This window comes from Rutilus rutilus (assembly GCF_951802725.1).
Source record: "Rutilus rutilus genome assembly, chromosome: 15".
NCBI lineage: Eukaryota > Metazoa > Chordata > Actinopteri > Cypriniformes > Leuciscidae > Rutilus > Rutilus rutilus.
The window spans coordinates 30832586-30859870 of NC_140220.1; the positions used below are offsets into that span (position 1 = coordinate 30832586).

General features: G+C 37.7%; 2 protein-coding genes across 3 annotated transcripts; one reads left to right on the plus strand and one right to left on the minus strand.

The window, feature by feature from the left end:
- Positions 1 to 244: 244 nt before the first annotated feature.
- Positions 245 to 21715, plus strand: ppp4r4 (protein phosphatase 4, regulatory subunit 4). 2 transcript variants are annotated; one of them, XM_084432394.1, is made up of 25 exons: positions 245 to 1210; positions 2224 to 2297; positions 10608 to 10710; positions 10825 to 10972; positions 11609 to 11682; positions 11801 to 11907; positions 12058 to 12165; positions 12525 to 12646; positions 13157 to 13279; positions 13362 to 13525; positions 15174 to 15293; positions 15408 to 15485; positions 16576 to 16659; positions 17601 to 17783; positions 17870 to 17975; positions 18066 to 18213; positions 18354 to 18495; positions 18864 to 18902; positions 18997 to 19068; positions 19600 to 19663; positions 19753 to 19833; positions 20502 to 20592; positions 20749 to 20810; positions 20898 to 21054; positions 21200 to 21702. In XM_084432394.1, exons 1-25 carry the CDS (start codon positions 1106 to 1108, stop codon positions 21243 to 21245), a joined length of 2601 nt encoding a protein of 866 aa, XP_084288520.1. In that variant the 5' UTR covers positions 245 to 1105; the 3' UTR covers positions 21246 to 21702. The 2 variants fall into 2 exon arrangements, with proteins under 2 accessions (XP_084288520.1, XP_084288521.1); XM_084432395.1 differs by lacking the exon at positions 18997 to 19068 and having other exon boundaries at positions 313 to 1210; positions 21200 to 21715.
- Positions 21707 to 26435, minus strand: serpina10a (serpin peptidase inhibitor, clade A (alpha-1 antiproteinase, antitrypsin), member 10a). Its single transcript, XM_084432406.1, has 5 exons — positions 26240 to 26435; positions 24473 to 25043; positions 23551 to 23824; positions 23200 to 23347; positions 21707 to 22602 (listed from the first exon to the last, which is right to left on the minus strand). Exons 2-5 carry the CDS (start codon positions 25035 to 25037, stop codon positions 22414 to 22416), a joined length of 1176 nt encoding a protein of 391 aa, XP_084288532.1. The 5' UTR covers positions 25038 to 25043; positions 26240 to 26435; the 3' UTR covers positions 21707 to 22413.
- Positions 26436 to 27285: the final 850 nt, after the last annotated feature.

Consider the following 27285-nt stretch of genomic DNA (forward strand, 5'->3'; position numbering starts at 1 on the left):
TGTGATCATTAAGACGCTGTATTAATGCAGTTTTCACTTTTACAATGTTTTAGTGTGGTTAAAAAAATGCCGTGTCCAAGTTACCACACTGTGTGTTAAATGTGTAAACCTGAATTACTGTGGCTTTTACACAATGAGTAAATCGTCACACTTCTAAGCCGAAGGTTTACCCGGAATTAGCCATATTTAGAATATTATGCCGTAAGTGAACGTAATCAATTACAACACAACAGTCGAAAGCATTAGTTGTGCTGTTCTGAATCCATTTCGATGACGAACCTCGACACAACGCTCTGACGTTCCAACCGCTCAGGAGCTGTGGCATGCTGTCTCCATGGAAACCTGTTTAGTTGGTGCAGTGCGTTTGCGTGGTTTGAATATTCCTGCTTGCTAGCACATCCACAATATAAAAGACGTAGCTTTTATGAAATGATCCGTTTACCATTTGAGCTAGATTTACAGAGGATTACTTGAGATGAGTATTAAATAGGCTAAATGCACGGCTTTCTGGAGAGGAGCTTTTTCGACAGGCCTTTTTTTTCCCTCCCAACTTTGTTGTCGTGTCATTAGCGAGCTAACGGAGGCAGGTGAACAGGTATGTGCGACCGGGTTCACGCTATATGCTGATGTTAGTGCGATCTTACATTTAGCATCCATCATGAATATCAGGCATCTCTTCTTCATATGACAACAGCCATATCTGAATTGTTTTCTCATCAGCGGGGGGAGGATTTTATTATTGATCATCAGCACGCGCTGACCACAAGCATTCGACGTCTCGAGCTGCTCCAGTTGGAACACGCACATCAAATCCACCTTTTCCTCGGAAAGTTAGCAACACTTTTATCGCAGGAATCCCTTACAATGTGCCGTCAGCGCACGCGCGTCTACTGAAAGCGCGTGTAGAAACTGCACAAACAATTGAACACCACGCAAATAAATTAGTGCTAGATCAAGCTTTGCTACCAGTGGGACGCGTTTGTCGTGGGAGGACCATCCTCTCTTCATCAAAGAAATCACATCAGTCATTTACTGTCAAGGAGCCACAATTATGACAGGACTTTGACATCCGCGTCTGACACATTGACGAAGACACTTAGGACAGATGTTTGTCAGGAAAATGACACCGAGTCAGTCCAGTTTATTTGGAGAAATAGATGACCTGCAGGACCTTACTTTCATCGAGAGACCCATACGCAGGAGCCTGAAGGTATGTATAATAGCCTACCATTTTCTTCTGTCAATAAATGACTAACGTTACATTTTAAACTATTTGTTTCGTATAATATTCATTGGCTGCAAACAATACCGTGATAATTAGACATTTAATGATTCAACACTTATATCTAACAGTGGAGTTTTTTTTTTTTTTTTTTTTTTTGACGCTGCAGATGATGTCTTTAGGGAAAAGACTAAAACAGAAAACATTCACGCTATTTGACGTTTTCGCTTATTTTGTTGCGCGCGCCACGACCTTTCGACATTATCGCGTCATGCAATCTATTATCTTTATTTGAAGTAGTAACTGTACTAGCATCCTTTGGGGTGGACGGGGGTTGCCCACTTCAGTCTGCTGAGTGACGCAGTTTCTGTCAGCTGTCCGCATCACTGCTTCGCCTCCTCGTTCTCGCCACTGCGGAATAGAGGATTTCCACTTCAAACCATAACGTTATTCCCATTACTACCTCAAATCCTTTCATGTACAGCGGTAGCAGCGTATAGTTGTGTGAACGTCGTGTTGTGGGTCTCTGCAATCATGTACCTGGCAGCAGCAGTGAAGTTAACCATGGATACTCCCTCATCTCTCACTCAGCATCACGTATGCGGGAATAATGCAACGCCTACAGAGGGGGCGGGTGTTTTCTGTCCCTTATCTTTTTTTAATGGGGAGGTTCCAAAGAAAAGCATGGCTCTGAGAGCCCTAAAGTAATAGACTAGGCTCCTACACATGGCTCCCGTCCCCCACACTATCTCTTCCCACGCAGTCCCTCATGCCTCGCATCCTGCCTCCCTGCAAGCCTCCTCACATATTTGGCTGAGTCATCTGTAATGGAATCTTGCCCAATTCCTGGCCATTCTTTATTTAAGATACACTACTTTTGAGAATCTTCGCCTTTGCTATAACGGAGATGCTCAACATTTCATGCTAATAACTTTTATTTCCTTCTTTATTAAAGCACTGTGTGTTTGGTAAAGTGCAGATCTTGTTTCCCCCATTTGCAGACTGCAGAAGAGATTGACAAGCTCACTGTGGATGAAGATCTGAATGACATAGAGCGAGCAGTCTACCTTCTCAGGTAAAATATGACCCATTTGTGGCATTGGTACTATAATAAATTATGTTTTTTATGGCTTGGTTTGTTGGTTTTGATTTGTAATTGCTATCTCAGCAATCAGCACCCCTAAAAATGTGTAAATACACTTTTACGTAACCATTTTACATCATTAAAATGTATGAAAGAGGTGGGGTTTAATGAAAAATATTAAACACATGCACGGATTAATTGTTCACTATACGATCATTAAGAATTTTCATTTCATACCATCTTTAAAGTTCATTATATATTATCCATCCTTCTAGTCTCAGTCATTGATCTCTGTTCCAGTGATTTTTTTGATTTTATTATCACTATTATTACTGACTGATATACAATTTACTGACAACCAGTTGCAATTTTTATTTATTAAAACAAGTTATCACTTGAGAAAGATTCAAACTTGCAACCTCTCAAGCCACATCTCATGCTCAGGCAGGGATAAGTTTATTCACTATTCCATGTTTTGCATCATTAGTCAAGTCTCTGGAACCCAGATTGTCTAAGTCAGTTGTGCTCAGTGCTCTTTCTTTCCACTTGACACTTGGTTGGGAACGGTTTACCTGTGCCAGCATTGTTGGCTACAGCTGTTTAGCCAAATCTTTATCCTGGGTAAGCTGACCGCACAACAACAACAACTCAATGCTTGCTGACTGGCACAGAACATCCAGCTCAGTGGGTCAGGGCAGGTAGTGTCATCGCCGCTGTACTAGTCTTATGAATAATGGATCCCTTGAATGGTCTCTCATTGATATCTAGGCAGAGCTAACTAACGGCATGCTCATCTCGAAGGACTTTGGGGAGTCACCACTCTTAAGTTTCCATGTTACTGTCGCTCAGATGCAGGTTTAGCAGTGATATGGTGTTATCTGATCATTAAAGTTGAATGGGTCTGGTGCTGATTACTGGGGAAACGGAGTTAAAATTTGATCAGATTTTCCCAGAATCATCTAGATCTTACAATATCATGAATTTATAGGTAGCAAATGGACATGCTCGGTCAAACTTTGTCTCTTGTGAAGTTTTAGTCAAGACAATTTTAAGAATATTCCAAGCTGTGTACACAATTCCAAACAAATATTATATCAGAGGAGACCATTTTAATGACTAGATTGTAGGCTAATTGTCTGCTTGTGTTGCTCTTATACCTGTTTATCAGCATTACAAGAAATGTTTAGACAACATAAACTATCATGTTTAAAGGTCCTTGAAAATATATATTCATCTTGATATTGATATTTTCGTACATTTGCATTAATGCTTTTGGCAGTCATTTTTATCTTAAGTGACTAAATTCCTATCAGTCCCTGCCTGCATTCCCTGGAAATCAAACATATGACCTTAATGTTGCTATCGCCATGCTTTATTGTTTGAGCTACATGAATGCTGAGTTAGTATAGTTATTATAAAGACATATTTTCACTACAGGAGCCTAGTTGGAGCACCATTGTTTTTGAAATGTGATTTATGGAGTCAACTTCTGGGTCAAAGTCTAACTGCCATGTTCACCAGTTCATTATATATATTTATATATTGGTTTCTCGGTACTAGAGCAACATAGCAGTAGTTGACCTGTAATCTGGTTACATGATGTATGCCTCCATTCTATGCAGAGATGAAAACTAAAACGCTTGGACCAAATATCCAAAACTCTTTCATGTTAGGCTTTTTGACCCAAAACTCAGACACCTTCCCTCTTTTGGAAGATCTGATATTGTCCCTCTTTAACCTATAAAACTCTACATTACACCTTGCCTGTGCTAATTAAATGGTCCACAGCCCGACTCCCTCGGGTGGCAAACTAGTTCTGAGAACAGTTTAATTGCCCCTGTTCGTTGTCATTTGGCACGTAAAAGCAGGCTGCCAGAGCATCTGTAAGATGACAGGGAAGAGAGTGCTTGTTAAGAAATGGATGAATGGTTAAAAGAAGAGGTGTTTCTGATGTGTAGACACCTCATAGATTATGGTTATTGGTTACACAAACATGGTGCCATCTTAGTGAGACATTTTTAGCATTTTGCAAACTTTAGGATGTTTATTTTGTATTGTATAAACCAATATCATATTTCAGTGTATCAACACAGTTGTTGATGCACTTAATTCATTAATAGTGTCTAGTTGTTTGTCTTCTGTGACAACAATGTAATTGTTTGCTTGAATAATCCACCTTGATAATCAAGTAACTGCCGAGTCAACTGTCAGGCTAACATGAGGCCTAATGTCATGATATTGTTATTAATCTCACTGTCGTACACAATGATTTTATATTTTAAATGCCTTGCATACTGTCAGGTTAACTTCAGTAGCATAAAATGTTATGTTATTTAATTTTTGTATTTAATTTTAATTTGAGTTTTGAAGCATTGAGGTGCAGTCACATTAGCAGTATTTCAGCGAAATTCTGCGAACAAGAAAAATCCATTGTCACAGAACAAACTTTCAAACCAAGCAGCCGTCTGTTGGTCAGTGCTGCGAATTTGCACGACCAACTTGAAGACGAGTGAAATCTGCATGGGGAACTTTTTCACCCTCGAGCAGAACTTCTAAACTAAAGGTGAACTTGTTATCATTTACAAGAGGCACATTTTGGAAAAAAAATATCGTATGTAGTTAAAGTTTGCATATCATTGGGCATAATTCACAAATATGTATACTCTATGCTGCAACAATATGAGAGATTATAAAACTCTGGAATTGTGCATTTCAGTGACAGTTTGAGTAATAGGTAAACACTCTGAAAGTCTAGGTTCTGCTGACCCGCTTTAAGGTACAGTGAGTGAGAGATTTTTTCATTCTGGTGTGCTGATGTCAGGAGCAGCATCGCATGCGTCAATGCTCTTTCTGAGAGTCATACTGATGAGTCTGCAGGGTTTTAGGACATGATTTTTGTTGTTTGTCAGGAGTCAGGACTTGTTTCTTCTTAGGGCATTGTATATTCCAAAGGTTTGGTTACCATACATTTTTTTTGTGTATGTACGTGAATTGGTCAATCTTCAAAACATTGATACTCCAGATACAAGAGTATTATGGAATGAAGGATGTGCACAATTGCAAAGAAAGTGTTATTCTTTTGAAATGTAGGGAATGAAATGTTTGTTCACAGCCAGACTGCACACAGCGTGTGCTCTTCACTTCCCCCCCCCCCAGCATCATCATTGGCCCTGTTGGGGTTGGAAGGATTAGAGAGGCTGCCAGTTGTAAACTAATTGCTAAGTGGGCTTTGTTTAGGTTTCATTACAGTCCTGCTGGCTCAACAATCAACTGCCGACTCATTTCTTTTGGTGGGGGAGAAATCAAACAGTGTTCCAGCGTTTTGCCACTGTGTTGTCTGCTCGAGCTCTTTCGTACGGAGGGACATGGTGAAGAAAATAAATAAATAAATGTTGTCAATGCTTATGCGTTCTCTCGCAAATGTTTTGTGTTTCCCCGAGGAGCTTTGCATTCCCGTGCAAAAACGGTAGCGTTCCGCTGAGAAACTTTGTGTTCGCTCGCAAAGAGCTCAAAAGGTTTACGAGTGAATGAAGTTTCTCGGGGGAATGCAAAACGTTTTGCGAGAGAATGCAGAATGCATATTTCTTTCCACCACTATTTAGGGGCTTCGTACTTTCGCTCTCTCCCAACTACGTGAGCTCACCTGGGGTTTGATGTGAATTGTTTCACAGTTTCCTTTCCAAAATAGGCCTTTCTAAACATATTTTGTCATATAACCACCCCATAGGAAAGGAAGATTGTAAAATGAGATAATTCAATTATTTCTCCTAGCTAGCAAAGAGATTAAATGGAGAGCGAATGGAGATATTTTTGGTTTTTATATTTTCTTCTTAGAAATGTACCAATGTAATCTCACATTTGTCTCCTCCTCTAGGAATTCAGATTTGCCAAACTCTGATAAGCAGCCGGAGATTTTTTGATAAGAATTCAAACATTCCTCACCAGATTCTTCCTAAATCAAATTATCCAAGCCTCCAAGTCTTTCTTTATTTTGCTCTATTCATTTAATTTTATAGCTCTATTGAGTATGTTAACAATTACTTCATGTGTTTCTATTGTTCTATTCATTTTAGAAGAAACATATCAGAGATCTCCATTAACTTTCTTGAGCTATGAAAAAGGAACTTCTAAATTCATTAAATGTTCTTCTGGGTTTAGGCCATCGGATATCATTCACTCACCAGGGAAATCTAATTACAAATGCGAGCATAGCTCTTTTTACTTTCTGACCACTTTCCAGATAGGACCTGTCCGGAACAAACAGAGACTCGAGGCTCACGGCAGTGGGATTGTGTTTCCAAACCATTCAGCACCTGGTCTTTAACTGGTTATCTCTTTCATCCTCCTGTAGATGCCAGCTGCTTCTCTCTCTGCGTGGTATACCTCTGTCGTTTAGTGTATAAACACAGGCATTGCTAAGGTGCTGCACATTATTGACCATATTCAAGAAGTGCACAAAGCATGACCACATTACTCCCTTCTTAGACAAACTTGGCAGCAGGTCAGGCTGTTTCTTGGTTATTAAATAACCCTCTGCCAACAAAGGACACAGAAGGACAACTTATCCCTGAAAAAGTAATGAATACCTGTTTATAGTTCATTATTTAGAACAACAGCACACACGAGAGACTGATAGACATGGGAGTGTTCAGACAGAGAAGGACGTCTGGGAGGTTCAGCTGGACTAAGCTTCAGAGGGTTCTGCTTCAATGGTTGAAACAACTACAGCACAATGGTTCTAAATATAATCAGAACATGTGGGCATTTTCTTCACCTTTATGGCTACATCACTTGCACATTTCATCCAAAATAAAATGGCAAAATTGTTTACAAAGAAAACTGAAGGTGCACTAAAAATGGCTATGTATGTTGTGCTCTCTTTTCTTCCTAATCAACCAAATGTTTTTGAAACTTACTGACATGTATTGGTGAAAAGCGCATTTTGAATTGTTAGAATGACTGGTCATGGGATCTCTAGATGGTGGCCACTATGAGGGGGTGAACCGCCTTATTTAGAATAAAGTAGCTTATTTTTCATGTATTGTTTTATTTTTAAGCTACTGATATGGCTGGAGTATTCATCCCAAGTGACTGTACATCATTTCTGTCAAAAGTATTCATGTCTAGGTCTAAAACTAGGTCTAAAGTGGGTAAAATGATTTTGTGCACCTTTGAAGTTCTTTAAAGAGTTTTTTTGTCAACTCTTTAAAAGGACCTTTAAAGAAGCTCTTCATACTGACTGCTGGAGACAAGATAATGGACCTACAAGGAAAAATCACAAGTTTTATCACTCAGTGAAGCTTCAATGCTGGGCACAGCAGTAGTTCACTGGCACTTAAAGCATTTACATCAGAGGCATTTAGCAGACACTCCAATGCTGAGCAACATACAAAAAGGGCTTTGGTTTCACATCAAAGACCATTGTGATCAACAGATGGCAAGCACGCAACTCGGAGCATCATTTGCTACAGTAGGAAAGAAGTGCTTCCTGAACAAATGAAACCAAGTTTGAACCAGTACAAAGAAAGCTCATATACATGCAATAAAACTAGTGAAAAAAAGCGAACAGAAGTTTACAAAAATATCCCAAAACCACTAGAAAAATGTTTGAAATTTTGTTGACTTGTGTACTTACTGAATCCCAAATGTACATTTCTGTCATTAATTACTCACCCTCATGTCGTTCCAAACCCGTAAGACCTTTGTTCATCTTCGGAACACAAATTAAGCCATTTTTGATTAAATCCGAGAGGTTTTTTAACCAGCCATAGCCAGCAACGTCATTGCAACTTTCAAGGCCTAGAAAGGTAATAAAGACATTGTTAAAATAGTCCATGTGATACAGTGGTTAAACCTTAATGTTAGAAGTGCGACAAGAATACTTTTTGTGCTCAAAAAAACAAAACAAAAATAAAGACTTCATTCAACAATCTCTTCTCTTCAGCATCATTCGCCTACACTGTTCATGTAGTAAACAGAGTGCAGCGCTTCCAGGTTCTAACGTCAGAACGCCGGCTCATTATTGGCCAGCTCCTGCGTCAGCATCACTCGCATACATCATGGTGCTCATGTGAACAGCGTCGGCCAATAATGAGTCTCATTGGATTGCTTTCCATCTGCTGTGAAGGTCTCCCATAAATCCACGCTCATTCATGGCGTCATCAAGCAACGCCTTTGTTAATATTTTGAATAAGTGACCTCTAGCGACAAAAATTACATCATGTCCCTTTAAGCCAAGCATTGTTGAAAAAGGTTAGTCTTGACCCTGCATATGAAGATTGGGATTGAATAATTGTCCTTATAAATAAAAAAAATTGTCTCTAATTTCCCTATTTATGCAGCCAGCAAGGAAACCCGTAAAAAATCTTGGTTACCATTGTTACCCATTGTTCCAAAAGGGAACATTTCTTGTAGATTTTTGGAACAAAAACATTGCAAAAAGTTTGTGTGGACAAGGAGATATACACTTTTAAATAATGCCCAAAAAAGTGACTAAATGATGAATTAGAAATTTAGTAATACCTCTACAAAAATGAGTCAATAAGGGCCTCATTTTTTTTAAATTGTACAATTACGACATCATTTTCAGCAGCATTCAACACAACTGACCTTTTTGGATCTTCTAAGTTTTGGTTACCTGGACTTTCAATGGAGGGACTGAAAAGTCTCAGGTTTCATTAAAAGTTTTTTTGGAGTTTAGAATGACATTAGGGTGAGTAAATGATGACAGAATTTTCATTTTTGCTGAACGAAAGAATTGCAGTAAGCAAAGCAACATTATTACAAACTTCATAATATATATCTTAAGAAATTTCAGAACTTTTTTCTGAAAGGTTTTTGTGAATTTCTTTGAGATTTTTTTTTTTCTGATCCAGTTGATTAAAAGAAGCTAAACAATACAAGCAATTGTGCATCAAGACTGTAGAATCTCACACCTGAACAAGTACATGTCTGACTTTGCATATTTTAAGTAAATATATATACACTCACCTAAAGGATTATTAGGAACACCATACTAATACTGTGTTTGACCCCCTTTCGCCTTCAGAACTGCCTTAATTCTACGTGGCATTGATTCAACAAGGTGCTGAAAGCATTCTTTAGAAATGTTGGCCCATATTGATAGGATAGCATCTTGCAGTTGATGGAGATTTGTGGGATGCACATCCAGGGCACGAAGCTCCCGTTCCACCACATCCCAAAGATGCTCTATTGGGTTGAGATCTGGTGACTGTGGGGGCCATTTTAGTACAGTGAACTCATTGTCATGTTCAAGAAACCAATTTGAAATGATTCGAGCTTTGTGACATGGTGCATTATCCTGCTGGCAGTAGCCATCAGAGGATGGGTACATGGTGGTCATAAAGGGATGGACATGGTCAGAAACCATGCTCAGGTAGGCCGTGGCATTTAAACTATGCCCAATTGGCACTAAGGGGCCTAAAGTGTGCCAAGAAAACATCCCCCACACCATTACACCACCACCACCAGCCTGCACAGTGGTAACAAGGCATGATGGATCCATGTTCTCATTCTGTTTACGCCAAATTCTGACTCTACCATCTGAATGTCTCAACAGAAATCGAGACTCCAATTTTGGTGAGCTTGTGCAAATTGTAGCCTCTTTTTCCTATTTGTAGTGGAGATGAGTGGTAGCCGGTGGGGTCTTCTGCTGTTGTAGCCCATCCGCCTCAAGGTTGTGCGTGTTGTGGCTTCACAAATGCTTTGCTGCATACCTCGGTTGTAACGAGTGGTTATTTCAGTCAAAGTTGCTCTTCTATCAGCTTGAATCAGTCGGCCCATTCTCCTCTGACCTCTAGCATCAACAAGGCATTTTCGCCCACAGGACTGCCGCATACTGGATGTTTTTCCCTTTTCACACCATTCTTTGTAAACCCTAGAAATGGTTGTGCGTGAAAATCCCAGTAACTGAGCAGATTGTAAAATACTCAGACTGGCCCGTCTGGCACCAACAACCATGCCACGCTCAAAATTGCTTAAATCACCTTTCTTTCCCATTCTGACATTCAGTTTGGAGTTCAGGAGATTGTCTTGACCAGGACCACACCCCTAAATGTATTGAAGCAACTGCCATGTGATTGGTTGATTAGATAATTGCATTAATGAGAAATTGAACAGGTGTTCCTAATAATCCTTTAGGTGAGTGTATAGTACATAAATAACTTCTGTTATACAGCAGAACTACAACAATTTAATCGTTTTGATATGTGACAAAGCTGGTAGCTTTGGGCCATCATCTGTTGTTATTTATATCATCAGCCATATTTCTATGTTGTTCAGTTCTGGTGAGGATGTCCAACGGGCCAGTGTGATCATAAACCTGCCATTCCTGGTGCGTCAGAACCCAGCAGAGACCTTCCGCAGGGTGGTGCCAAAAGTCAGGGTAGGCCAAACCATGTTTCTTTCATTGATTTTTGGATTTGAGATCCTTCTATGACTTCTTGATATGTGCTGTTTGTGAATGATCATACAGAGCTCCCTCTTCTACCTCCAACAGGAAGTGCTTCATGTAGCTGGGGCGGATATGCAGCTTGCCGCAGCAGGATCTTTCCTGACCGTCCTCCAAGATGACATTGTCCTCATCCAGACACACACCCACTCAATCTTGCAGATAGTTCTACTAAATCTTGACCACAGGGACACAGGTTGTCATTCTTTAAGAAAGCTTGTAAAGCTCCTGTAGAAAAGCATATATTGTACATTTGATTATTTTGGGATTATTTTTTTAATTGACTGCTTGAATCCTTGAAAGTCTTGTGATTGGAAGATAATTTAGCATACACTACTATTCACAAAATGGGGTCAGTAAGATATTTTTTTTGTAAAGAAATGAACACTTTTATTCAACAAGAATACGTTAAATTGACCAAAAATGATAGTAAAGACATTTATAATGTTAAAATATTTCTGATTCAAATAAATGCTAATGCGCACCTGTTCATTTAACATAATAATAATAAGAGTTAATCAGCATATTAGAATGATTTCTGATCATGTGACAATAAAGACTGGAGTAATGGCTGGTGAAAATTCAGCTTGCCATCACAGGAATAAATGACATTTTAAAATATATCCAAATAGAAAATCATTATTTGAAATTGTAATAATATTTAGTATTTTTGCTCAAATGCAACCTCGGTGAGCATACGAGACTGCTTTCAAAAGCCTAAAAAAATTCGTACTGATCCCAAACTTTTGAATGGTAGGGCATGCGAGAGTAAAATATGCACGTTTCTGTATATCATGGACACCGATAGATAAATCATCTTTATTTTTAATAGTGGTCAGCAATGCTTGGTTGGAGACGTTGTTGTCAGCAATCGATGCTTTACCAAAGGAAACTATCAGGCAAGAGGTAATGACAACTGCATTATTTCTCCTGCCTATCATTTCTAAACCTATGGGATATGTCTTAGCGATCAGCTGTTAGTGTGAATTAAAATTAAGTTTGCTTTGGTCGGTTGTTTGCACAGATTCTGAGTCCTCTATTGTCGAAACATCAGCTCTCCCAGTCTGTCCCGGCACGTCTGGCCAGCTGTCGCATTTTAGGAAAAGTTGTTTGCAAGTTCGAGTCATCAATGTGAGTTCTACAGTTGAAACACCACTTGACCAATCGAAAACAAACAGTTTTTATGAAACTCCTAATAAAGAATAATTTTATCTTCATAAAGTAAAGATACACTTACACTTGTTTGCTGACTACCGTGTCTACCGTGGCTTCTCTCTGCAGAGTGAAGAAGGACCTTTTGCCATTGATCAGGTCGCTATGCCAGGATGTAGAGTACGAGGTGCGCGCCTGCATGTGTCGCCAGCTGGAGAACATCACCAGGGGAATTGGGTAAAAAGATATAAAGCAGAGAGACATTTTGTTATTTGAATATCTAATGCTGCTTAGTCTGAATGGCTTACTCCTGTATGGAAGAGTCCTGACCTTGATTCACAGACATTAGATAGAACACTATGCAGTAAAACACAGTATATTGTATAATACATGCATATTGTAAATATCGAGTAAAGTGTATATGATTTTAGATAAGTTAAAGCAGTTGTTTTTGCTGCTTCTTCCAAATTTGAGAGATTTTCACTGACATGTTTAAACCTTTCACAATGTGACAGACTGATGCGTAGACTTAAGCACTTCTTTTGTTAAACTAAAGTTTAGTTTTATGCAAGCTTCACTGATTTGTTCTGTCCTAGACTGGACCACACTAAGGTTGAAGTGCTCCCTGAACTGGTTGAGCTGGCCCAAGACGAAGCCAGTACTGTGAGACTTGCAGCTTTCGACACCATCATCAACCTCTTAGAGATGTTTGACAGTGGTAAGCCACTTACAGCCCTTCTTGAATTAGTTTGATTCTTATGTTAGTTCTTTTATTAAAATGACAATTCATGTAAATTCTTTAATCGATATTTTAATAAAAATGTACTCTTCATATGTGGATAAATATATTGTTAGTTATTGTTTGTTTTAATATATGAAACACATTTTTTAAAGGATATTACCAATGTTTATATCAGCTTTTCTGCTGTGGAAGTCAGACAATCTGAAATACAGTTAAATTACAGAGAAACGGAGAGGTGTCACACTTGGGTGAAAGCGTTTGCACTTCCTGTTGTTTCACAGAGTACTGTTTGAAACACATGCTGTGTACCTGCTCATATCATCAGACGCAGCTCCTTTTTATTTCCGTATCTTAAGCGCTTTGTTTTGCATGCTGGGACATCAGAATCAGATACGGGCAAGTGGCTCTTTTGTGTTGAAACATGTCTCACACTCTTTCTCTGTCAACATCTCACCCTCCCTTTTTTTCTATCACCCTCTTTCACAGATGACAGGACTTGTGTCATATTTCCCTTGGTGAAGGCATTCTGTGAAAAATGCTTCAAAGGAGATGAAGCAGTGCTGGCCTCCTTGTCCTTCCAGTATGGAAAGCTTTGTCACGGGCTTTCAGGTCAGTGTCAGTTTTCTTTTTAAGTCTTTCTGATATATTTTAGGATTACAGTCATGGATTTTTGTACCTTATTTTTTAACAGAGTCTTTTACTGACGAGCAACACCTCTGGTTTCTGGAGTTTTACAAGAAGCTGTGTTGCCTGGGTCTGCAGCATGAAAATGGGCATTGTGAGAGCCAACCCTACCCACTGGAGCTAGAGAACAAATACGCCCTAGTGCGCAGGAATTGTGCCTACAACTTTCCTGTGAGTTTCCCTGCCTTACATCCATAACTGTTTCGGCTTGAAGTACTTTACTATCCCAAGTATATTTGCAGAGCCATTTCAAGAGTGTAAACACTGTTGCTCTGTGGTGCTTTTAAAACAAAAAGTAAAAGTATGCACTTTAAAAGTTAGATTTCAGTCAGACTAAGGCAATAAATTGTATTTTTAAAATGTCACTCAAATTTTTGCGATGTCGGATTAATAGACCTACTGTAGATAATCCAATTGTAGCTTGGCTTCATCCAACATGTGAACAGGTTAATTCAGAATACGGGTGGTTTTGGTATTGAGCACTTTCTCAGAAAGACCAAGAAGGTATGCGGTGTGTATTTAATCCTTCAAATATTCAGTCCAGGAGATTCCCTGCAGTTTATTGTAAGTCTTAATGAATGGTTTCTAAAAGTTCTAAGGTCGCTTGGCTTTTAAAACGTTTTTAGAATATTTGAATAATTTGAAAGCCTTTTGACCAACGAATATCTTGCACAATCATCTATTTTTAACATCTGTCAGTGGAGCCAAAGACTTCTGGAATAGCTCAATAGCTCATTTGAGGAAATCAGACCTCTGACTGCTCCGTCATCAACGTCTGAAGTGCTCCTTTGTTGTTAGTGTGGTTATATATAGCAGCAGTCACTCAGAATAAGTTTGCAGTCTGAGATGAAGGTGACTGAAAGTTATGTCTAAGAAACTCATTTTAAATAATTCAGAGTGGTTATCATTAAAGGACCAGTTCGCCCAAAAATGAAAATTCTATATTCATTTACAGAAAAGCCTGATAAAAGTGTCATAAAAGTAGTCTTTATGACTTGTACTTTATATGTAAGTTATTCACTAATGATGTTTCCTTCCAGTGGGCTGCAACTGGATCATTTACTCATTGATTCATTGAATTCAACTCAAAAGAACGATTTTGTCACCGTTCATCATGCATCGCTACTGAAAGCGTTAATATCAAGATTTTCATTGAATGACAAAAAAAAATGTATGACGTAGATATGACGTATCTATTTTGTTGTTCACTTATTTTGATTCACTTTCAATATATTGAAAAATAGTTGCCAGTCATTTTTATTTTTGTAAAATGTACTATGCTATTGTTCCAAAGTTTGGGGTTGGTAAGATTTTTTTTTTTTTTATGTTTTTCCCACCAATGCTGCATTTATTTGATCACAAATGCAGTAGTACTGTGAAATATTATTACAATTTAAGAAAAAGTTTTCTATTTGAATATATTTTAAAATGCAATTTGGTGTAACTATGATGGCAAAGATGAATTTTCAGCATCATTACTCCAGTCTTCAGTGTCACATTCTAATCATTCTAATTATGTTGATGTTGATGTCTTATTATTATTAAAAAAAAAATTTCATGATACATTTTTTTCAGGGTTTAAAACGACAGCATATATTTTAAATGTTTAAAATATTTTCTGTAACAATGTAAAAGTCATCAACTTATTGAATCTGTGCTGAAAAACATTTTTAGTTTCTTTAAAAAAAAAAAAATCATAATGACCCCAAACTTTTGAACATTAGTATATGTTTTTAAGGTTACTTTCTTGTGCAATTCATGAGCATATTGTTGTGTGACTGGACTCTTCTCTGTAGATTTCTTCTCTATTTATTTGCAGGCCATAGTGTTATTTGCAGATCCAAACCACTTCCTGTCTGAATTATATCGTACCTTCTCAAGTCTCTGTCATGATCCTGAGATTTCAGTACGAAGGACGGCAGCTGGTGGTTTCCATGAGGTACACATTTTCTCTAATTTTTGTCATGGTACACAATGAGCCTCACATTTTGACAAGTAGCAATGCCTCTGTTCAGAATGCACAGTACCGTCTTCTCTAATTCCTCTGCATTAGGTGGTCAAATTGCTGGGCCCAAATGTGCATTACGTACACAAAGAGCTAATCACTTTGCTGCAGGATGATTCATTAGAGGTGAGTCCTGAAAAAAGGTTTGTGTGTATGTGTGTGTTTGTTTATTAAAAAAAGCTTTCAGGTGTCTGTAACAGCTTCAGTCAGCACAGTAATTTCTTCGGCACATCGCGTTGTGCAAGGCGTACAACTTTCTTCACGGAACGATTCAATCTTTCTCAGGACCTTTTTCCTCATTCAGAGTGTTTCTCTACTGACTGCTGAGTTCACATGAACAAATAGCCATCTGACCTTTAAAAACCTCCTTCTCGCAAGGCCAACTGTGCTTATGTAACCTTTTTATTTGGATGCCCATTAGAAAAGATGTACCCTTTTGGAGTGTGTGAAGCAGATTGTTTGGTTTCATCCTTTATAATGTATTAACAAAAATGAACTACTTGTAGACCTTAAAGGTGAAGTGTCATTTCTGCATCACTAGCATTACTAAATGGAATTGCAAAAATAATGACAGGTTTCCCAAACACTTCCTCCTTATGCAATTGGTCACACCATTGACTGCTCAAACAAATAGAGCAATGTTTTGATTTTGCTCATTTGAATTATTTGATATTTGAAAACGATTTCAGCGTTGAAAGTTGCACACATCTCTTTTAACACCAGACTACCAAAAATTCATGATATGCGCCAGACATGCAATGCCTACGTGTGTGTGTGTGTGTGTGTGTGTTTGGGGGCGCATGCTCAAGTGTGTAAGCCTTTGCGGAGGTTGCATGCAACTGTGTAGGATGAATGAATGCATTGCACCTCCCTAGCTGAGGCTAGGAGTGTGGTATTGTTTATTCTGTCATGATCCTCTGAGCGGTGTTAGTCACACACTGCATTAGCATCCGCTATAGTGCAAAGCTCCCTGAGCCATCAGACGTACAGTAGTGATTTTCATGATTAATGATGATGGAAACCAAACATTATAGACTATCTATTATAGTCAGTGATCTCACACCAGCTTATCTCTAATTTTAGAATTGCTTCCTGGAGTTGCTAGAAATGTGTTTCTGAAACATCTGATGATGTTTTGATGATGTTGAAATCAACAACAGGCTTTGTTGATTTTGTCTGTTTTTGCAGCATTAGCTCAATGCTTTTGAATCTGCAGGTACTGGATGCTCTGTTGAACAATCTTCAGGAGACTTTAGAGCTGGCCACTTCTAGAGGGGAGGGAGCAGGACCTGAGAGCAAGGTACCAGCTAAGTGTGCTTTACTTTTTGATGCTTTTAGGCAGCGTTATCTTTTGTGTGATCTGTTAGCATTTTAGCTTGGCCTGAAATGGTTATGGTCCTAGCAGTAATAAATCAATAAAAAATGTAAAAAATAAAAAAATAAGTTATGTTGGAACTGACATGTAGCACAGTTGCGCTCCGGACGACCCGAGTTCCAGTCCTGGCTCATGGTCCTTTCCCTATCCCATCTCCCTCTTCACTTCCTGTCAGGACAAAAATGGCCAAACTAAATCTAAAGTAATAATAATAATAATAAATAATTATTATAATTATATGAAATATTCTTTTTTTATTTAAAAATTATTATTATTATTATTTTTAATTATGTTAAGTTATTTTTTCTTTTGTGCAAACAGCAAAATGGCAAATCAGCATTACCACACATTCTGCCACTCCACTTCAAAGACAGCATGATCAGCTGCTTGCTCAAACTAAAATTATTCATCCTTTCTCATCCTATTCATTCTACCTCTCTTTCTCTTGCTTTCCCTCTCTTTTTTTCCCCAACGTCTCGTCAATAATTACAGGGAGCGTGGGCTGCTATGGCGTGTCTTAAAATGAATCGTTACCCATGAAACATGCATTTGAATGCATATTGTGAAGTATTATTACAATGGAAAATAGTTGATTTCTACTTTAATATATTTTACAATGTAACATATTTCTGTGATTGCAAAGCTGAAATTTCAGCATTATTCCACCAGTCTTCAGTGTCACATGATCCTTCAGAAATCATTCTAATATGCTGATTTGGTGCTCAAGAAACATTTCTTACTGTTATCAGTGTTAAAATAGTTGTGCCGTGTAATGTTTTTGTGGAAACTGTGATACTTTCTAACTGTGATTAAAAAAGACCCCAAACTTTTGAACTGAAGTGTATGTTTCACACTCGCCCTTACAGCAGGTGAACATACCGGACTTGGTGCCTGCTTTGGTGGCGGCGGAACAGAAAGCGGCATCCTCGCTGCACTGGCGGGGTCACGAGAAACTCCTGCAGTGCTACTCCTGTCTGCCCCGTGTCATCTCCGGAGACCAGATCTACTTCCGCTTCTTTCAGAGAATGTTCAACATCATCACTACGACTGTAAACTTCTTACACGCACACTCCTCCCTGTACATCCTGTCAATTGTAATTGTGTTTCATCTGTCCTTCTGTTTACGCTGTTCTAGAATGTTCTGCCAGTCCAGCGAGAAGCTGTCAGGACATTATGTGTGTTCTTGCGCTATAACCGCAAACAGGAACAGCGGCAAGAGATAATCAGCAAAATAAAGCAAGGTAAAAAGAAAAAAGCAAGATCTGCTTATTTTTGTGAATGAGATTCAGCAATTGTAGTTGGTCAGGACTGTTTTTTCTTCTGAACTTAAGAGCTTGCTCAAGGTAGAAGCTACTGGAACAGGCTTCGCTATCTGGACCTGTGTGAGATTACAATAGATCTCTTCTCCAAGTCGTATTTTTGCAAACATTTCCTTATTCCAGCGCTTGAGTTGGTCAGTGACCCCGTTGCCAACGTCAGGTGAACAGCTCACATTTTTTTTACATCTGTTATTGCGTCCTTTTTTACTGTGCCATGAATTTGAATTGCTTATTTTAATGCTTTAAAGTACTACTGCTTATTGTTTGTTTTATGTATCAAAAAAATCAACATTCTGGCAGGTACAAACTCTGTTATATGTTACCCAAACTGAGATCCACCATCAGACCAACAGACAAACATCTACTTCAGCAGCTGGAGTTCTGTGTGCGGAAATTGTTGTGCCGTGAGAAGGATAAAGATGTAGTGGGAACTTTGCGTAAGGTGAGGCTCTCATTACTAAGGTGCGGCGGTCACATTAGCAAAGTTTCTGCAAAATTGAATGGGCGATAAAGGTTTATTGTCAATAGTGTAGCATCATATTTAGCACATCTCACTGGGAAGTCACTTTCAAACCAAGCAGCTTTCTGTTGGTCAATGCGGCAAATTCATTTGATCAACTTGAATCCGCAAAATCTTTCGAAATTTTAGATTGTGTGGATTTTGAGTAAAATTACAGGATTTCACTAACGAAAATGTGCTGAATAACAGTAAATGTGACTGCGCCTTATTATATACTGCACACATTAAGTATCATTTCATTAATTAGAAGTAATTAAATTTTTTTAAACTGTATTATTATGTTTTCTTAGACAGTTCTGGAGCTGGACAAAATGGACATTACAGAGCCGGTATGAAAAGATAGTTGTTCTGACATTTTTTATACACCTCAACACCTTTTCTTTTTTTGAACACTAGTGTTGAAATAACTCTTCATATTTATAGTATCATAAAAGGCATGAAAGAGAGCTCTTGGACCAAAAAAAGGAGAAGGAGGAGAATCTTTTACTTGAAATGGTGAGAGATTTACCCTTTTTTAAATCCTTTTATGAAGACAAGCTATCCCAGCAAGCATTTTTGCGTTTAAAAGACGTCTAATAGCCGTCCAAACACAGCCCAGACGTCTAGGCTAAAACGAGGCAAAATTTGGGCTGTTTGTGAAAATTTAATAGATGTCTAAACCACAGCCCAAGAATAGACTAGTCATCAATTAGATAACAAAGAAATGAAACACCTTTGTACACCTTGCAAAAACGACATGTAACCAAATTCAAGGTTATTTTGGCTAGAAATAGCCGGACTATATCGAGTCTATAGTTAACCTAGACGGTGAAATGACTGCTATTGCTTGCTTGGATGCTAGTTATGGTTTCTTCAGTATGGTTTTGTCAGTTTTAACTCTTGACTGATCCGGCCTGAAAAGCCCATGTAAATATGCAAAGTCAAGTGTGTTTATTTTCTGAGGTCAGAATAAAGACAAAAATGAATTTTTAAATGTTGCTACTGTGTGAAACTTGTGGTTTTGTAACATTCAATAACAACCAATAGGAACTACTAGAAAGACAGCAGAGTGAGGCAAAGCTAACTGGAGATAAACAGTCTGAGAAGAAACGTGAGTGACTCTTTTAAACGTTGGATGTTTTTCTAGCATACTACTGTAGATCTACTGTATGAATGCTCACTTTTTGGTTTGTAATGCAGAACGAGACAGCAAGTCAGGCCTGTCTGGTAGTAAAGGAATGTCAGCATCTACATCCGGAGCAACATCATCCACTTCTACTGGTTAGCATCCTCCTCTGATGCACAATAATGTTATTAAAATGAATAGCAGATTTTTTTTTAACATATACACTGTTTTTTTTAAAGTTTGGGATCAGTAAGAATTTTTTTTTTGCAATGATGCATTGAAAAGTTACAGTAAAGATGTTTATGTTACAAAAAAAAATCACAAAATTACATATAAATGCTGTTCTTTTGAAGTTTCTATTGATCAAAGAATCCTGAAAAAAGTATAACAGTACAACTGTTTTTAAACATTGATAAGAAATGTTTCTTGAGCACCAAATCAGCATATTAAAATAATTTCTGAATGATCATGTGACCCTGAAGATTAGAGTAATGGCTACTGAAAATGTAGCTTTACCATCACAGGAATAAATTACATTTTAAAATGTTAAAATACAAGACAGTTATTTTTAAATTGTAATAATATTTCACAGTATTACTGGTTTTTACTGTATTTCTGATCAAATAAAAGCATAAGAGACTTCCTTCAAAAACAAAGTTAAAAACTTTTGAACGGTAGTGTACATAAGCATGCAGGAAACTACTGCAATCATTTTATTTTATTTAACATTACAAATGACATAAAAAAGTAAAAAAATTCTGAAAGTTTCAGATTTGGAAGGTGCTTTTTTTCCCAACACTGATAACATTGATAATGTTTTCAGGTAAGGAGATGCGGAGGGCCAAACTAGCTCGCAGTCGTTCCCTCAGTGGCCATCCTACGACAACCAAGATGACAAACCCAGACAAAACCTTGTACGTAGCATAATCATCTTGTGTTGCTATTGCAGTGGGTTACACCAGCTGAGTTCTGTCTGGGTTTTGAAATGTTATCATGAATTTACCATGACCCCATCACCAGTAGTTTAATTGCTGTACAGAATGTATTTACATTCACAATTTTCTCTTTAGAAAAGTGAAGGATTCAGGAAGTTGCCCTGGATCGGGAAAGAGTCCTATGCTACCATTAAATGGTAACTAATAGTATTTCATCATTTTTAATGACGTATGCTCCTTGCCTTCAAATATCTGTCATTCACCTGCTCTCGTTTGTTTTCCAGACGATAACCTTCGACCGCACCACTTCAATGTTGCTTCTTCAATCTCCTCCACCCCATCATCCTCCTCCATGCCCGTCCTGATCCGCAGCAACACGAGCAGCTCTGTGGATCACCGGAGTAATGGGAATAAAGACACACAGTCTAGGAAGCTCTCTGTGTACGTCTTTTGTGTTCATCCTGTATTTTTTGAAGATCATTATTAATCAAATAACATCGTTGGGTATTTTATGATTGTAAACTGGAATGATTCGGCCAATGTGAGCTTAACTCGTTGATGTTGTTTTTCTGTTTTTGTCTGACAGACAGCGGAAGTCGAATTCATTTGGAATGCAGTCTGGGAGAGAGTGATTACCACTTTGCCTTCTGACTTAAAAGCCCCTTTCTATAAGACTTTTCATTCTGCGGCAGCAGCAGTGTCCCTCCATTTTGATGTGTCCATTCTCTTCTATACCAGAAACGGCTTAAGATGTGCTGGGGCATCATTTAAGGTCTGCATTGATCCATCTATGCCTTATTTCTCACAAAAACTCACACCATACATCATTAACATGATAAACCGAGAGTTGAGGAGTAATTGAATGTATTTAATTTACTGCCTCATTATTTTGTTTCTTGTATGATAGCATGCTTTGCAAATTCTCTGTTTTATATTTTTGAAGTGGCTAAGAGAAAAAGAAGCACTATGTATTTTTATGATTGAAGAGTTTTGGAACTCTCCATCCCATCCCACCAATGAGATTGTGCCTGGTGCTGCCCAGCACCTGATTGATTAACGCCAACATCTTAGTACCCAATGAATAAAATTCATGTTGAATATGACGTGCTTTAATGAGTTGTGTTTGAACAGCCTGTTGAAGTGCTAATACAAATACAATGCTGATACTGACAAAGCACATCTCCGGAAGCACAAACAAAAAAAACGTACTTGTCACATGTAGCATTATACTGTGTGGGTAACTCCATCACACTATCAATAAATCTCCTAAATCAACCATTTAAGAAAACACTATACATGTACAGTTATTTTCTTAGTAGACATTGTGTTGTGTCTATATTATATTGATATTTTGGTTTTAAAACATCAAAAACACTACTCTGTTATATTACACAAATACATTTTAAATTCGAAGTTGGTTATTCAAGCAAAACAAATGGTTAGGATTTGATACAGTCTAGTTTCTTACTGTAATTACACCATAGTTTCTGGTCACCGTGATTTTGCCAAGTAAGACATATTCCTGGATCTACATATTTTGTTGATCCTGGAACAACATTCCTGTCCGAAAATTCTAACCCTATCCCGACCCCTAAAACTAACCCTAGCCACAACTTATCCCTAAAATCAGAGGAAAATGATAGGTGAATAATACTGATGTACAAGCACATAACCCTGGCTGTAAGCCTAAACTTGACAAACTATAAACTTGTCCCTCAAATCTGATTGGTTGATTGGAATGTTGTTCCAGGAACATGTACTTGGTGAAATCACATTCACCGGTAGTTTCTTTATACATATTTAGTTCTTAGTTGGGTCGACAACACGTCCTATGTAGAGGATGGATTTTGTGGCCTCATGGTAAACGATGAAAATGAAGGGTCGGTTGAAAGTGAGCCTGGGAGGAAGTGGGCTCGTAAAGAGATTGGTGGAGGCGTCGGACACTGAGCCTCCAGTCTCATCCACTTCCATGGTGACCTTCTGTACCACCTGGAATCAAGCGGCATTGGTCAATGCATGCTGGTATATCACTTCTTTTACTACCATTCCATAGAATTGATATGCACATTAGATGTCAGAAATAAACAAGATTCATTTAAATAATTATATTAAATTATACAAATACAAAAATGTCAAAGAATTTTGTTTTATAATATTATAACATTGTAAAAGTTTGGGGTCAGTAAGATATTTTTTTCTTAGAAAAAGGAATTTATACTTTCAGCAGGATCATGTGACACTGAGACTGCAGTAATAGCATCTGAAAATTGAGTTTTACCTTCACAGGAATAAAATACATAAATTCCAATAGAAAACAGTTCATTTAAATTGTAATACTTCACAATATTACTGTTTTATTGTATTTTTGATTAAATGAATGCAGCATTGGTGAGCATTTAAGACTTCTTTCAAAAACATTAAAAAAAATCTTACCAACCCCAAACATTTGAACAGTAGTGTACAGTATATATGCACACACATACACCCTCCTGGTTATGTCAATACTAGTTAAAATCATGGTTCCATTAATAAATGAATTGACATGGTTTTTAACAGTCTCCTTGTATTGTTAGAAAAATCTCACACCTCTGACAGTTTCAGGCTTTCATCGCTGCTGATTCCAGAGAGATTTGCAGTACTCCCAAAGATCTCTTTAATGCCCAGACTGGGCAGACTCATGCTTAGTGAGTTGGACTGCTTCAGTGAAAATCTGGGCAACTGAATCTCCAGCTTCCTGAGGAGAGAGATAAAATTGATCTTTTAGAGATCAAAAGAAATGTCTTGAAATTGCATGTTTCTACAGAGTAACTAGAATCTGTCAAGCATGTCATATGATTGCTCGCTTTGGCTGCTCAGCATGAGTTTGATGGAAATTTGAGTCATAAAAAAAAAAAACATTAATTTGCGAAAATGTGAGAGACTGATTACATGACTCACGTCTTTTTCAGCTTTGCAACCCATCCGCGGAACACTTCACCAGACATGGATTCGTCAACATAGGTGTAGTCCACATCTTCATCTGGAAGAACGACAAGCATGGCAATGCCACCCTCACAGGGCAGTTTCAGAATGCCAACCTTTAATATGGGGTCATAGGCCAGGTAGTATTTTCCTGAATGGAGCATCATGGGCACTTGCACAATGTTATACTTGTTCACAAAGAAACGATCCTCTTGGGTGAAGGTAACGTTGAAGGGTTGAAGCCAATAACCTGTTAAAGATTGAGAGGATCATTTTCAAAGCTTATTGCACTGCTCTCTGAAAAAGTTGAATAGACATTCCGCAGTCAAATGCAAGCTGATTGTTTTGTACATTGTAATTAGCGATGCAACGATGCAAAATTTTGGCCGATAACCAATATTCTTTAAATTTGAAAGCTGATAACAGATATATTGGCCAATAATTCTAAATCCAAATTTTTGAGCCTGATTATAAAAACAAAAGTCTCACCAATAAAAAGCCATGTCCCAAGCACACAATTTAGTGTTCTCATCATCATTTTATACAGCCCATAAGACCTTACATGTGATGCACTTAACTATTTTCCTTTTTTTAAGTGATTTCAATCATATTTCAAGCAATTCAAAACCATCATGGCGAACAGTGCACATCTGAAGTGTCTCCAGCTGAAGGAAAAATGCATTATTTATCGGCTTTATAATATCTGCCAAATTTTCTTTGGGCAGATAACAATCACATTAAAAATGAACATAAATCAGTCGATACCGATATGGTGGCCGATATATTGTGCATCCCTAATTGTAATGGACTATTTTTCTTAGCAGAAGATAATATATAACTACTTGGAATATTAAGATAAAATATAAATGATGACATTAATCATTTGTTTTTCACTTACCTGTGAAAAAAGTTGCACTGATTAACATCGCCATGCTTTGTGGATCTACATTCTCCACCACGTCTTTGACTTTTTCCCCTGTTTTGGTTCTTATGTAATTATCGATACTCCCTTTGGCCAGCTGTCCATTGGCATAATTCACATTTTGAACATCTGCATCATAAAACTGCTTGACCTGGTTGCTGAAGCTGTCATCTGCCTTGACGTCCTGCTTCAAGAAGAGGCCAGTGGCCTGGATTTGAGCAGTCGTCACCCTCAGCTGCTTGAGTAGGGTCTGAACTCTTTCCGGCTCTCCTTCTTTCTCCATGGAGGCCACACCAATACCCTGTAGCAGCTCAGTGCGAGCAGCCCCACCAGCCCCAGCTGCTAATGTGGCTAAAGCTAAGGTAGCCCCGAGGGTTGAAACGGCTACATTATCATCACTTGAGCTAGCAATCTTGCTGTAAAGCCGGGTAGCAAAGTCGGCATTCATTCGGGCAAGCTCTTCGACATCTGTGGTTTGCCCAAGAACTGACACAGCAAGGAGAGCTGCCCTGACCAAGAGGGAGAAGATGTCCATCTTCATGTTGCTCTGGTGAAAAACAGGCATTTTTATTTATCATAATGAACAAAAAATAGCTACATTATATTAGGTCTCATACAATTAACACTGTACAGCCTGACATATGAAATAATAGTCAGAACAATTAATAATAAAAAAAATTATTCAGAGGCCCAGACAGCAAAAAATATGCAATTTGGTGCAGATGTTATTTATATGGCCCAAAAGTTAGATACAATTCTGATAGATTAGCTTGTAATGTAAACAAATGAGGTATTTACAACAATATAGAGTACTACTAACATAAAATGCATATAAATCAATTGTCACGATATCTACCAATAATAGGCTATGTCTTAGTAAGATATTTAAATGCTTAGTTTTATGATCAAAGCTCTGCAGTTTTAATTTTATGGGGCAAAATAATGCAATGCAATTCTGTATAACCGTTAATGTTCTGATCATGTTGATCATTTAAAGGGCCTAGAAATGTGATACAGTATGTTATATGGGGCTAAGAGACAATTATGTATGATTAATAAAAAATAAAAAAAGTGATATATGAGAGCCCGCACTGGAAAACACCAAGCTGACTGTCATTGTTTTGTTAAGGTAACGTTACTGATCAATAGGCATGAACTTTGAACATTTGATAGGCCACAACTAGTAAACGAACAACAATTTGCTATGGATTGGTTCATTTATGTCTCATTGCAATGGCATGGCCGTTTCGTTGTAAAAAATCTCAAGTACTAAGATGTTTTTTTGTGGTTTGCGGAACCAAATGGCAGATGTAGCTTACTTTTAAAGGCTGATAAACATGCAGACCTTTATCTAAAGATTGTAGTAAAGTAATCTGTCATAATCTCCAATCTGTCAATTTACTGTCATTCTCATCACAGCCAAAAAAATAAATAAAAATAAGACAAATAAAACAGCTAAACAAAACAGCATCGTTTAAATTGGGATACAAGATGTGGAAATTTGAAATAAAGTTCGTGAACAGTCGTGATGATTACAAGGCAGTGTTGACATCGCAGTTACTTTAAGGTTTTTTTTCGCATACATACTGCGCTAACATACAGCAACACTGTTACTAAACATAATAGAAATGTTACATAATTCAATGCAGTGTTCGAATTCGCGTGCATTAGATTCTACAGAGACGCAATCATATACCGTTAAGTAAAAATATGCCAAAATATGGTGGAGGCCAAAATACTTACAATTGTTTGATTCGACGTCAGTGCCTAATATCCTTGTTAAATGACTACAGACAGGTCTGTTTTTAAATCATTCACTGCAAACACAGTAACGTTAGATAAATTGTCTAAAACTAACCGTTCACATGATGTCGCCATCAATAACAAACCGAACGTACGGAGATTACGCAACATCCGCCCTTCGCGCATTCTTGATGATGTACGTAGTTTACGCATGTCTCACATTCATCGCACATGAGCAAAAAATTATTATAATGTTATTTTGCATTGTTTATTTCCTAACCAGTCAAATATATTTTTGCTTTGTGTCATTTTTTTCTAGCTATTTGACAACTGAGTGGTAACATAATAATAATATTAATAATAATAATAATAATAATAATATTTATATACCTACCTACATTAATGTATTCCAGTATAAAATGATTACGACGATCCAATTTGAATACCCTTCTAAATAAAATCGTTATGCTGTTCACGAAAAAAACAAAAGATGTCTAAGAAAAAAAAGTTGTTTGGCTGCATTGTCTTTTGTGTTATCTGCATTGTGGGGTTTTTTGTGTGTCTTGAGGCATTATACGAAAAAGTAAATATATTCATTTCAAAGATTTATATTTGAGCAACATATGGAAATATACCCCTGCACACTTTGCAAAAAAAATAAAAAAATAAAAAAATTATTGGTCATCCTGTTTACCTTACCAGCGCTGAGAAAAGGAACATAAACAGTAACACGTGACAATAGAGTGGCGCAGCAGGGTATGACGTCAGAAGCTGGAAGACTCGCTAAACGTTCCTCCGAGATTTTCATATGGGGTTTATAATGTTTTTACCCCCCCTAATGAGTAAAATAAAGCCTGTGGTAAACAAAACTTGACGATACTTTGACGTTTCTAGTTGCTTATTAAAAACGTACGTTTTCAAAAATGAACATAACTACTTCAAAATTCGCGTTTTCGCTATGGGTTTGTGTAATTTGTGTAAAGTATCGTCAAATAATGTTTACAACATGCTTTATTATACACAATAATGTGTATATTATTAACCTT

Bases quoted from the DNA above. Each gene is read 5' to 3' on its own strand.
- ppp4r4 (XM_084432394.1), top strand. From the start codon at position 1,106: ATGTTTGTCAGGAAAATGACACCGAGTCAGTCCAGTTTATTTGGAGAA. The intron at 19,834-20,501 runs GTTAGCATCCTC...TAATGTTTTCAG, and splicing joins AACATCATCCACTTCTACTG to GTAAGGAGATGCGGAGGGCC. The intron at 20,593-20,748 runs GTACGTAGCATA...TTTTCTCTTTAG, and splicing joins ACAAACCCAGACAAAACCTT to AAAAGTGAAGGATTCAGGAA.
- serpina10a (XM_084432406.1), bottom strand. From the start codon at position 25,037: ATGAAGATGGACATCTTCTCCCTCTTGGTCAGGGCAGCTCTCCTTGCT. The intron at 23,348-23,550 runs GTGAGTCATGTA...CTCTCTCCTCAG, and splicing joins GTTGCAAAGCTGAAAAAGAC to GAAGCTGGAGATTCAGTTGC. The intron at 22,603-23,199 runs GTGTGAGATTTT...GCTTGATTCCAG, and splicing joins AAAGCCTGAAACTGTCAGAG to GTGGTACAGAAGGTCACCAT.